At 38.6% G+C, this 12,948-nt stretch overlaps 1 protein-coding gene across 3 annotated transcripts in view; it reads left to right on the forward strand.

Annotated features, from left to right (window-relative positions):
- RUNX1T1 (RUNX1 partner transcriptional co-repressor 1) overlaps nucleotides 1–12,948 on the forward strand; it is a 108,172-nt gene that overhangs the window by 52,896 nt on the left and 42,328 nt on the right. For all 3 annotated transcript variants that reach the window (XM_072327720.1, XM_072327719.1, XM_072327721.1), the window contains 2 exons: nucleotides 7,509–7,646; nucleotides 11,276–11,517. In XM_072327720.1, the coding sequence (XP_072183821.1) occupies nucleotides 7,509–7,646; nucleotides 11,276–11,517 (380 nt within the window). The remainder of the gene's footprint in view (nucleotides 1–7,508; nucleotides 7,647–11,275; nucleotides 11,518–12,948) is intronic.

Consider the following 12,948-nt stretch of genomic DNA (forward strand, 5'->3'; position numbering starts at 1 on the left):
TTTAGCTGTGTGTAACAAACAGATTACTGTTAATTTTGGATCTTACAGACTTTGGATTAAAGGGAGCAAGTCTGGAAATCTTAGTTGGCATTTTGGAAAAAAAATAAATGTTTTATTCTTCTGGAAGGTGAGAGTAACATGTGCAAATTATGACAGGGTATGTAAGAGAGTATAAACCCCACCAAATTTGATGCTGATGGTATTTGAGTTTCTTAGCTATCAGTTTGACTTCATCTGTAGTTTATCAAATAACACGCAATCCTGACAGGGATTGTTCTTCCCACAAAGTTGCCAACAAATGGAGCTAAGTTATTGTAGATGAGCCCTGGGGAAACCTTATGTTTAAACCCTATGATTTCCTCTACAAAAAATAGGGGAAGAAAACTGGGAGCTTGATCATATGGATGAGTTGTCCACTCTGTGCTTGTAGGGGAGGCCAGAGAGTGGATTTGGCGAGCGATTATTTCTGTCGTTCTTTCTGTTCCTTATTTTGTATCCTGAAGGTAATGCCTACTTCTTCACTTGTTTGTGGCTCAACATTCAGTGGTCTGGTTTTGAAATTGTTTCTGTTATCTTAGAAGAAAAAAAGACACTCAAAGCTATAGTTCTTAGGTTGGTAGTTTGTCAAGAAAAACAAAGTAGAAGAGATCCAGGAAAATCATGCATACATATAGGCATTTTTGTAATGCTTGGTGTGATATTTAAAATACATCTACTTTATCCTTACTTTCAGTGCAGTCCGACTAATATGCATCCATTCAGCTGTGAGGAGACTTCAGACTTAATACTGGAAATGATGGTCAGCTGCCACTGCAACAGTTTGTCCCATTTCGCTTGTCTGTTCTTGCTGAAGTACTTCATAAACTGTTAGGGGAGTAGCTGATCTTCATTTAGTATGTGTTCATCCCTATGATTTTACATGGCAAAGCCTGAAGGGGGAGGGGAAACACAGTGCACTTGTGCCAATATTCAGTTTTTAATTCTTAAATAAAAGTGAATTTATGTTACTTTTGAAACTGTCAAAACATGTCAAATTGTTAAATGAGAGGAAAGCCAAATTTTCTTTATATTTTTTAAAAATGAAATTAAATGGTAAGGTGAATTTGTTTATTTCAGGACAAATTAATACGTCCAAGCAAAGCCAAGACATAATACTTTTGTCTCAACCCTGAGACTGAACTCATGAATTGCTTATTTAACTATGTGGCCTTCAGTTGCTAAGCCATTATATGGGGTTTTTTTTGGTTTTATTTGTTTATTTTTGAATGCATCTCATTCTAGAAAATTTAAACAAAAAGGAATGATTCTGCTTTTTTTGGTTGGTGTTATGACAGTATGATTAATCTATACATATGCCATTGTGAATGAAGAACATGTTGCAAAGTATAAAACATCATTTACCTAGTTTTCATGATACATAAATTCTTCCTGCTAGAACAGTATCACAAAATTCCCTTTCAGTTTTTGAGAGGCAGAGTGGAGATTACATTATTCTCATTGCTTTTTTTAGCACATCTGAAGAAAGTTCTGAGATAACTATAGTGAATTCCCAGGATGCAGGATTTCTTTGTGCTTCTGCATGCTAAATGACAAGAAATGGATAAACTGAATATGCTTTCATTTATTCTGAATAATAGATGGTGATATGAAATGCTCAATATCTGAGCAGAAAAGAACTAAGATAAGACCACAGAAAAAGTTGTGATATTGCTCTTGCACAAGGGTCATTGTGTGAACTTCCTACTGGTAGTGCAGAAGAAACAGTGGAATGTTATGTCATCTTGAAAACATAGCTGCGTGCTGCTATCACTAGCATCTTCTTTCCTCGGGGATAAAGCTTGTGGGTGATGTTTTGTAATGGAAGATGTAGTCCCAGTGTCTGTGCTGCTTTCTGATGTTGCCATTTTGGGAATTGCATGGGGAGGGAAAGCTATCCACTGGAGACCTGAAACTAGGCAACGTTTTCTTTCTAGGCTGATAGCATGAATGCATCTGGTGCTGAAAGGAAGTTATTACCCATATTATCTATTTGAGGTTGGTCAAAAACATCCATTGTGTTTAGATTGTTGTTTATTCATTAAAGAGGAGTCAAAAAAGACTTAAGAGGTGAGTTGTGTGAAGGCTCGACCTCAAACAAGTCTGAGATATGCTTGGCATGTGAAGTTATCCTAGTGTACTTTTTTATGGCTGCATTGTAGGACTTAGTTTTTCACAGAACTGGGATTGGCTATATATATTAGGCCTTTACATACTTATATCAAGCAAGTCCTTTTCAGCCAGGAGAGACACCTTGCAATATGGTTCTCAGTAATTGTGATGTGAGGCGTTACTCCCTGATTTTCATTTCATTGTCACGCTCTGGTAGTGATATGCCTGGAGCTGCACAGGGCCTTGAACGTGGCCTTGTGGTGTCTGTTGCTGACTTTGGGTGAAGATCTGCCAGAGGGAAGGTTCTTCAGTGACCGTATTGCGGTAACATTATGGACAGAAGAACTATGAAGTTTTTCCTCTTTGACAGACTGATGTGTTTCTGTAACCCACTTCATTTCTACAGGGTCTCACAGTCTTCAAGGAGTCTAGGTAGAGACTTATGGGACTCAAAGTCTGTTTTATCTGTTTGCAAATTCTATGCTATCACACTCAAAATATTCAGGATTAGCCCAGCGTCAACTCGGTAACCACCTTCACTTTTAAATGGTACAGATTTAGGTCTCAATTTATATAATTTGAGTAGCAGGGGCAGGCCCTAGTCTTGTACTTTCTGTGAGCTCAAAGGAAACAAGACAATGGACACTTTTAATTTGGCAGTTTTTTTATTCTTATTTTTAATGTGTTGGCACAGAAGTAGTGAGTACTGTACAATCAATATAGAGCGTCTTTTAAGAATCTTTCATGCCTGGATATACATCTGGAACTGTTTGCACTAACTAAAAGTAAAATAAATGCCACAGCATATTATACCATACTTTTTTTCATTTAAAAAAGGAAATTGAAAACACACCACCCCTCGAAATGCTTGACATTGAATTGGCTATTGAAATGGTATCAGTAAAGTATTTATATATTCCATATTTTGTTCCATACATCAGCTTTCCTTGATGCGTTAGACTTGGAAGCGTGCCATGTGAGCTGAAATGTTGCCATATATGAAAGACCGCCTTGTTTTAAAAATGGACTAAATCATTGAGGCTACAGGAAGTAACGTAAATCACTTTGAATACATGCACACATCTCTTTTTGCTCATGCTCACGCACTTTTTACTTTGTGTCTTCCACATTTGCCTTCAGAAGTTGGCCAGGTTTGCGGTAAACATCAGTGTTCACCTAGCATCTAAATAATAGTGATTAAAATAACTCCTCCCATAAAAACTATATGAATGACAAGAACAGTATAGTTTCACGAACCAAGAAATCCGCAGAAGAAATATCGTAATTTAAAGCTGGTTTTACAGCATTCTTTAATTTTAAATGGAGCGGAATATTTCTGTGGTAAAGTCACAGTTCTTCACTCTTTGCTGTAAAAGAGATTCAATAATATATATATTTTCAGATCTTTTTTTTTTCTTTCCAGTATAATCTAAAGCAAATGCAATAGATCTCCGCATACTTGAAACATATTTTCTGAATTTATTCTAAGTCTTTCACTGCACCAGAGGGTTGTGTGTATGGATTAGGACTAGCCCATTATTTCACCATCTATCTCCGTCCTGAATTGATTGCAGCGAGTAGTGAAGAATGAATTGCAGATGTCTCCTTTTCTCTTTGGTTTGGAGGACCTCTGGTTTCAGCCCCATTTTATGAGAACTGGGCTAAGGAGTCCAACTCCGTCACTGCTTAGAAGGTTTCTGTCTATGGAATAAGTCTTTGCATCTGAAAGAAGTTAATGTCTCCGTATACACAGCCGGCACTCTGAAATGGGTGATGTTGTGAGAAACTTTCTGTCACATCTCTCCTAATTTGGGATTATTATTTGAAACGTCAGATTCCAACAGAAAAATAATAGCAAAGCCCGCTTTGTAAATGGGGAGTTTGTTTTGACACAAGAACATAAACATATTTGGAATTGAAGAAATTAAGTTATTTTAAGAGATGTTTCCCTTAAAGTTCTTCCAAATTTTAGGCAAAGCTCAAGTAATATGCTCCTCTATTAGAAAGCAAATGTACCTGAAGTCTGGGACAGGCAGGATTTCTCACATAAATGATGCAGTTTTTCCTTTTTCAGGATTCCTTCTACCCCTCCTATCCCATCATCACTTTTGAATATGCAGATAGCAGAATAAACACTGAGGGTTGCTCTTAAAAACGTGAAACCTCTCATTCAGCAAAGTTGAGGGGCAACTTGGTTCACAAATAAATACAATTTAAATACTGTTTTGATTTTAGCTTGCATATTTTCACGCTACTTTTCAACAACTAGAGTAAAAAAAAAAGAAAATGTTTTAAGTTAAATTAATAATGATTTGTAGGAGGTGAAATTCTAGGCTTTGTTTCAGACATCACAAGCTTTGTGAGTTCAGGTGACAGGGACTGGCATTTTGCTGTGTGCTCCTTTGCCACTTCATTCGCAAGAAGCCTTCCTCTGAAAACTGGAGCAACTGAGGTCCTCCAAGCTGGGTGCTGGGTGGATGCAGAGCATCCAGTGTAGTGATGTGCATCTTCCATAGGAGCTGGGAACACAGAGGTGAGGATCAGAGAAACACCAGCAGAAAGGGCAGAAGGGCTCTCGCAGGAGCTTTGCTCCTGAAGAGAGGCTAGAAGGATGGAAAGTGCAAAAAGGAGCAGTGGGGCAGGCTGCTTTCCAGGCCTGTGTGTTCGTGGTGTTATCCTCCAAGCATTCCAAGCATGTGGAAGAACTTTGCATTTTATACTGTGCTTCTACAAAAATTTCCTTTTTTCCCCTTTTCTCTCCTCCTCCCTCTATTCTGACAAGAAAATATGGTACCTTGGTTTGAAGTGTTTTGAGGTGTACTTGAAAGCAGTCTTTTATCTCCTTACAGAAGACTTTGCTGGAGTACTTACGGACTAGCGGAGATAAATTTGTCTGCCACTGTACAGTAGCAGGGTGGGTTGTATGGCTTTGCAGGGGGTAGGGGGACTAATCAGAAGTCAGTGGTCTGTCAGTCTGTTTTTGTTTGTCTGTTTCTTCACAAAGAGAGGAGATCAGAAAAAATAAAGCCTTATACCAGCACAGGTATATGAAAAGTAATGATAATGTCTGCAAGTCGGGCTGAAGACAGCACTGGAGAGAATAAAACTTGAGGACAGTGGAAACTATCTCCCACTATTTCCCACTGTAGCTTTCAATTTAAGGAACAAAATATCTCTAGCTTTTGGGGAAAGTGTTTCTCTTCTGATCCGAGTTTTTGGGAACAGACTAACTCTGGAACAACACAGATCAGAAGCAGGAGAGGTGCGGCTGGTTATGGTGCTGGGTGCAGCTCGCTTTTAGTTCCCAGCAGCTGAGCTGTGGGATACAGCCTGTGCCTGCTCGGCGCGAGCAGCAGCTGAGCGGAGTTTGGTTTCTCTCACTCTTTCTTCCACCCACCTCTATCTCCTCCCTGCCTGTGTCTGCGCTCCCACATGCTTCAAATCTGTGTACCTGGACTGCCTTCCTTAACAGTTCAGCGTGAGTGTTAGCAGAATGAAAACCAGATGGACCAGCAGTTCCCACTGTTATCTCCCCACCAGCTCTGGCAAGCCTCCCTTTCTCTCTCCTTTCTTGGCATGGCAGAAATATTTGCCTTTATTTAGGAGGGCTCAGGCTTACTGCTGTGCCTCTTTCCCTCTGTTGCAACATGAGCTGAAAGCTATTTATTCCCCTGTTGCTGAGGTTGGTTGAGGTGAGTGCGAGATGAATTCAGCTATTAAGGAAGCAATTAACATTTCAAGACTAGTTTTTGTAGTTCTTTATATTAAATGAATGGCTTGTTGAAGATATAGATTTAACTGTTAGAGTGGAGTGATATGGAAAGGAAATTTTGTATAGAAATATATTTTAAAACCTACTTTTGTTTTTCAACATGTAGTAATGTCCTGTTTCTTGATTTGCAAATCAAACCTTACCTGTGCGTGAGGCTTAATATGTAAGGAGAACATTTTGGATCCCTATGCTGCTGAGGCTTGCTAACCTGAGATCCAAACTGCAGATCCTTTCCTACTGTACCTGTATCCCTTGTAGTTGTTTTCTCTCCCTCTTTGTCTGATAAATAAAAGTTCTGATATTTAATTTTTTGAGGCTCATAAAAACACATTCTTCCTTCATAAAGTGCATTTAGTTTCTCTTAGTGTCTCACATGCAAGATCTTAGACGTTTGTTGTTTTTTTTTTGTCTGTGAACTTTACTCACTGCTCTAACAACATATACCTTCTCAAAGTCGAGCAACAGGATTTGTAAAACATTCCTGACTTTACCATTGTTGTGAATTGAAACCACAGATTCATCTGCTAACCCAACACTTTTTTGCTAAGCAGTTTAATGGAGCACATGAAGCTTTGTATAGGACAGTCTGTAAAAAAAAATAATCCTGACCCCAAAAGAAGGGATGCGAGACTCATGCCCATTTAAAGCTAAGTTTTGTCTTGACTCAAGATGGCCCAGAAAGCTATTGTGTTACTTTTGCTACCTGCTGCTAAATGTTGTCATGTTTTGTCCATTTTTGATAAATGGAACACAAGGATTTGGATGGTTTTATATTTCTGTTTATTTATTTATTTTTTTTTCCCACATCAACTTTAACACAGTTATCCAGAAAGATGTTTCCGTTGCACCTATATAAAATATCTGGCATTTTTTGCTCTTTACATGCAAGGGAACTGTTAGGTTTTCTGCCTGTTTTTCCTGCCTTATAGGTTTTGAACGTTAAAGTTGTTCTTAATGTGTATAGATGTAAACTTAATTTTTATTTTTATTTATTTTTTATTGATATGTATGTGTGGCAATTGACTTGTCATTTTGACATGTTTATTCTTGATAGGAATGTGAGAATATCATGGGGCATGGTGGCAAAGTCATCTGGGAGGCACTGGTATTTAACATAAGTATCTCCCATTGCTTACAAAGGCATGACAAGAGCTGGCTTCAAGCAGTATCCTACCCAATATCTCACCTGTATTAAAAAGCTTCTGCTTATACTCCTGCAAGGGTTGTTGTGGGGGGATTTATTACTTTCCTGTCTCTTCATCTCCTTTTTCCTCCTGGCTAACGTTGAAGGGAGGTGGCATTATTGCAGTTCCAGGAGTGCTTGGGAGGCAGCATCTGAATATGCTAGAATTGAAAATCAAAAGATAATACAGCACCACTAGAAGCAAGGTCTTCTCATTCATGTTGTACCTTATTAATTAAGGTTCAGAAGATGTAATTCTGTGGGAGCACACTGGAATAGATGACCAGGTGTAATTTTTTGAGGCAGGTGCTGAAATGGCTCGCTTCCTGCTTTTGCTTTTAAACTTTATTTCAGGCCGGATGTGCTTGGGGAAATAAAATAGTGTGTTCCTATGGTGTGTTACAGATCGCACTGAGAAGCATTCCACAATGCCAGACTCACCTGTGGATGTGAAGACACAATCCAGGCTGACGCCTCCAACAATGCCACCTCCTCCCACTACCCAAGGAGCTCCAAGAACGAGTTCATTCACGCCCACAACGTGTAATTAGACTTATTTTCTTCCTATTCTTCCGTATTCTTTCTTTCTGTATGTAAGAAACTAGAGTGTGTGAAGGAAAACCTGTATGAAAGGGCTGCAGCAGCATTTGAAGATACTGCAGTAAGTAATTAATGCATCTTTAGTCTGTTAAGGTGTTCAGCCCTGAGCTGTGGTCATTTCTCTGATAGTTTGATTGTAGTGTCAAAGAACAGAGAACACTTATTGCTATGTCATTTATGCTTAGATCAGTCCTGGGAGAAACACAGGAAACTCTTATGCTGTTTTGTTGTACAGTTTAAGAGATTCTGTTCACTTTTGTGTATGAATTTTGGTAGTTGTTGTTTAGGGCTTTGTGGTTTGCTTATATATTTAAAGTGGGGGTTATTCTTAAAGAAAATATTTTATCCCACTAATGTTTGAATGAAGTGCTACATATTTTCTAGGTAGTAAAGAAATAAAAACAAAAATAAAGGCCTTTTGTTGCTTTGTCTTGAGATTTCTAATCTGGGACCGCCTCTCTGTCTCGGTTTGCTGATGTAAACACACGGGAAGCTCTACTAGTCGTGGTGGAGTTACTCTGCATTCATATCAGTGTAACTGAGATTGCGATCTGGCGTGTTGTCTGGACTATTCTTTTCACAGTCATGAAATGATCCATGTTTCTCTTACTAAGATTTAGTTGCATTTTATTTTTTTTTCCTCTTTTTTTTTTTTTTTGTCTCTTTTTTACTGCCTTGTAATAGTATAAACATGAGAATGTGTTTACATTTCACATTTTAAATAAAACATTTTTAGAACAGTAGAATACATATGCTTAAACAGAATGACGGCAGCGTCTTCTATTTGTCTTGCCTATATCTTTTTAGCCTCTTGCTGCCTGTTAAATGCCTTTCTTAAAATTCACCTCTGTGCAGAAGGCCAGCTGGAAGCCTTTGTACCACTTATCCCAGTGAACCCTGTCCTGAGGATTTACATCAGACTTAAACAGTGAGGAGCATTTGTGCCAACTCTTTGCATAAACTCAGATTTAACCCGGTGACCCTGATCTTGCAAAGATCTGTTTGTTTTGTTTAACTCCAGCACCTGAATCATCCTAGGAACTGCTCTGAAGTTAAATTGTTTTGAGGGTTTTTTTGCTGGATGAGGCTCTTGCTGATTAAGCCTTTCAGTTTAATGCACTTAGCACAGTTCTTGATGCTCTTGGGCAGTGATAAAAGGAATGAGACCATGTTCTTTTCGTTTCCTGCAGTCCTCAGTTGAGTACACTCACTAGATTTTCTGGATTTTGTTGGAAGGTGTGTGAACCATAGCTGATTTTGTTGTTGTTGTTGTTGTTTTGGCTATTTATATGGAGTCCAAAAGTCTAAAGATCGAATTTTAAATGCCTTTTACACTGTCAGATTTTGGAGTTAGGCCTTAGCAGTTCCAGCTTGGATAGCAAAAAGCCACTTCTGTTTGAGTGTTTGTTATTCTTATTGCTACTACATTGAGAATGCCTGTAGGCTAAGAAAGTGCATACTTGTTTTCTTGTCAAGAGTATACTTGTTTGCTTTGTTTTAGACTATTGAAAACTCTTAAAATATATTAGTTTGTTGAAATTCTAAATGCTAATTTTTGTTTTATTAATAACATGGCTTTGTTTTATAATAACATGGATGTCTTTGCCAGTTGGCAAATTCAGACATTATTAAGAGATAAAATCATCAGTATTGGGTGGACTGTTGCAAATGAAAGTTTTTTTGTAACAGCTGCTTTTGGAGAATGTTTATATGTTTATTTTGTTGAGGAAGGAATTTGGTCCACCTTTCTCCTCATCGTATCTACCCTAGAATGTGAACTCTGCTGTTCTCTACTTTATCTTAGCCCCATCACCAGGAGCACTGACTGAGTTATTGGCTTGTGTCAGGATAGAGAAGGACATATTCTTCCTAGTCCTAATTTACTGAGTTCATGCTGTGATGAGTTTGGCTATGCAATTTCCTTGCAACCATCATGTATTTCTGCAGCACTTAGCGTGGCTTGGAGCTGAACTTTGAGAGGCCAGCTTCTTTCTATTTCTGCTTTTTCCACTTTTTGTTTTCTCTAGACCATTCAACTAGAACAGGCAAACAAAACTAGATAAAAACTACGTAGAAACTAGGTAGTCATTCAGATTGCTGCTTGTTGTATTACACAAGAACTCCTTTAAAAGGGTTGTGAAAGTCAGTATGTGTCCATCCTCAAAAAGGAGTTAATTTCTAAAAAGAAAGATGATTGTTGGAGAAGGTGACAAATAGAAAAGGGATCTTTGGCTTTAAAGATGTTGATCAGATGAAAAGTTCTTGAAGTTACTCACTTGTCATGGATATACTTTCAAAGAGGAAGCAAATCAAGCTATTATCATTCTACATTTTTTATTGTAGGTAAGTTCCTGATTCATGGTGGGCTCTGGTGTGCAGTGATGTAAATTCAGCTCTTGGTGCTTTGGAGTAGGGAGGCAGGTTGCACCAAGTGAGTGATAATAGAACAGGTGATTTCTAATTGACTCCCCAAACAGAAGCCAACAAATGTGCCCAAAGCAATAGCTGCCTGAGTAGCTGTTGCTGGGCATACTTGTGTGCTGCCTGCCCTTGCTTCCAAGTGCACTTGTGCATTTTATCCATAGGGAACTGTTGTTTTGCTTGTGAGTGCATTGTCATTTTGTCTAGTTAGACTCAATAGCTTGTGTTACTGTAACCTGGGTGGAAAAAGTTGTCCTCAGTTTGATTCCATGCTCTCTTCTGGAGTATGGATAAGAATCAAACTAAAACAGTAGGCAGAAATGGTTGTTGCCAAGTTTGCAACTTTGCAACAGGAGGAGAATGCTTTCCTGTACGTTTTAGAGATACTATACTGACACATGAAAAACAGAATAATTTCCTTGTGTTCTCTGAGAAGTCTTCTCCTAGTTTTGTGTCCTAGCTGCAATCCTCTGGGCTACAGCTAGCATGGCACCATTTGTACCTGCACAAACAACTTAGTGTGCTCCATATGTTAGCAGCTAGGAAATCTGTATCAGAAAAAAATAACCTTCTCATTGGGTGGTGTAAGGTTAAAACGTGCAAGTCCTGTTTTATAAACACAGCTGTCAGTTGTGTGTACAAAACACGAGTAAAAATATTCAGAGATAAACCGAGGCTTCATGAAATATGTCTACACATTTTTTTCTACCCCAAAGAACAGGGTATTTTTTGTTTTCATCATATACATGCTCATGCTCTTTTCTCTCTATTTCCATTCCAATCACTCTCTCTCTCTCTCTCTCTCACACACACACACACACACACACGCACACACACACACACACACACACACACACACACATTTTTTGTTGTTATTTGTTTGTTTGTGGTATTCAAATAATGTTTTTCAGGTTCAGGAGCTCCTTGGGGAGACTGTGTGATAGGCAACTACTGTTACTTCCAGTCCATACAGTGTTCAGTACCAGATACTATGAAATGGATATAAGCTGTGGAGTGTTGCTCTGTCACAAGCAATTCTGTCTTTGATTATGCAACTTAATTAATTTGGAAGTCAAGCGCAGAAAAATTTAAACTGTCTTTCCTCCTCCATCCTTCTCTTTATTTTACCCTCCCTTCTCTTTCTCTTTCAGTAACCAATGGCACAAGCCATTCACCAACAGCGTTAAATGGAGCTCCATCTCCTCCTAATGGCTTTAGCAATGGGCCATCCTCTTCCTCTTCCTCTTCTCTGGCTAACCAGCAGTTACCGCCAGCTTGTGGAGCTAGACAGCTCAGCAAACTGAAGAGATTTCTTACAACTTTACAGCAGTTTGGCAATGACATTTCACCAGAGATTGGGGAGAGAGTGCGTACCCTTGTGCTAGGACTTGTGGTAAGCAAAAAACTGTGATACAATAACTAATTTTTTCTCTCCATTTAACTCTTTTATGATTGAAATGTTTATTATATACAAGAGTGTATTACATTAATGGCTTATTCCATACTTTAAGGATACCAAGCATGTAAGAATAAAGTGGCAACTCTTGCTCCAGATCTAGCACAAGTAACTTGACTGTTCATCCACAAGTGGCAGCTATTCTCAACTGGATACAGACGAGAACTGTAGCCAGTGTGATGTTATGCCAAAAGGATTTGAAAGGGTTTTTGCTCTTACTGATGGCAGCCCTGAAGTAGACCCAGCTTGAATTATATAATGCAGTAAAATCTGTTTTGGTTTGACTAATGTAATTGACTGGGTAAAAAATAGTGCCACTATACACATAACAGCAGAATACTGGCTAAAAGGATGAGATGAATACATGCTTGGGTTGTGTTTACGCAGTGGAAAACCTTTTCTCAGTATTCATTGAATTCAGTGATGAAGGACCTGAAAGGGTATTGATGCTACTTAAAGACACATTACTTATAAGATTATCTTTATGTGATTATATGTCTGAGTGATAATTTCAGGTTTTTCTTATCTACAACTGTCAGGTTGGACTGCTATTTTGTAGGCAAATTGTTGTGAATCTGGCCCAGGATTCTTTTTATTTTCCTTAAAGTCTTCCTTCTGCCAGGCATTGTTGTCTCCCATGTATCTCTTTCAGAAATAATTACACGTACCAGGAAAAATGCTGTAGCAGTGCTCTAGTATACATCTGCTTTGAGCAGCTGCGGTTGCCATTGACTTCATTTGAAGCAAAGACTGCAAGCACTGTTTAGTATGAGGGCTCAGGTGGCCTCCATTTGTATTTTCACAAAACACTACCTGAAGGCAGTGAAACTCATTCACTCGAGTCTGTGTTAAAAGGAAGGTTAAGTTAGGTAGTGGAACTTCAGTGTGTCTCACTCTGCATTTGCTTCCATATCCAAAGCACTTATTTAATGTTCTTTTGCACGCTGTGTGGTTTTCTGTGGAAACGTGAACTGGTGAAGTAAAGAAACTAAAGACAGCTTTGGGAGCATCTACCTGCCTTTGATTTTCACATAAAAAGTGCTAGCCTGTTGTTATTTACAATTGATTTTTACCTTGCTAAATTTCACCTGAGCTCAGATGAGCAAACTAGGAACTTTTCCTTGCGAATGGTCACGTATCATTATTCCTGTGGCTAAACTTGTGTAGGGTGCAGACTTCATGCCTGCGTCCTTAGTCATGAAGCAATGATTTCCTATCACAACTTACTGGTGCAGTAAGGTGTAATAAACAACTCCCTGATCAGTACAAGAGGCAATGAGCAATTTTCCTCATCAAACAAAGAGAAACTTGCCTTTAAAAACATTTTTTCTCTTTTTAATGTGCTTTCATGTTATTTATCACACCTGT

Source organism: Excalfactoria chinensis, chromosome 2 (genome assembly GCF_039878825.1).
Source record: "Excalfactoria chinensis isolate bCotChi1 chromosome 2, bCotChi1.hap2, whole genome shotgun sequence".
Lineage (NCBI taxonomy): Eukaryota > Metazoa > Chordata > Aves > Galliformes > Phasianidae > Excalfactoria > Excalfactoria chinensis.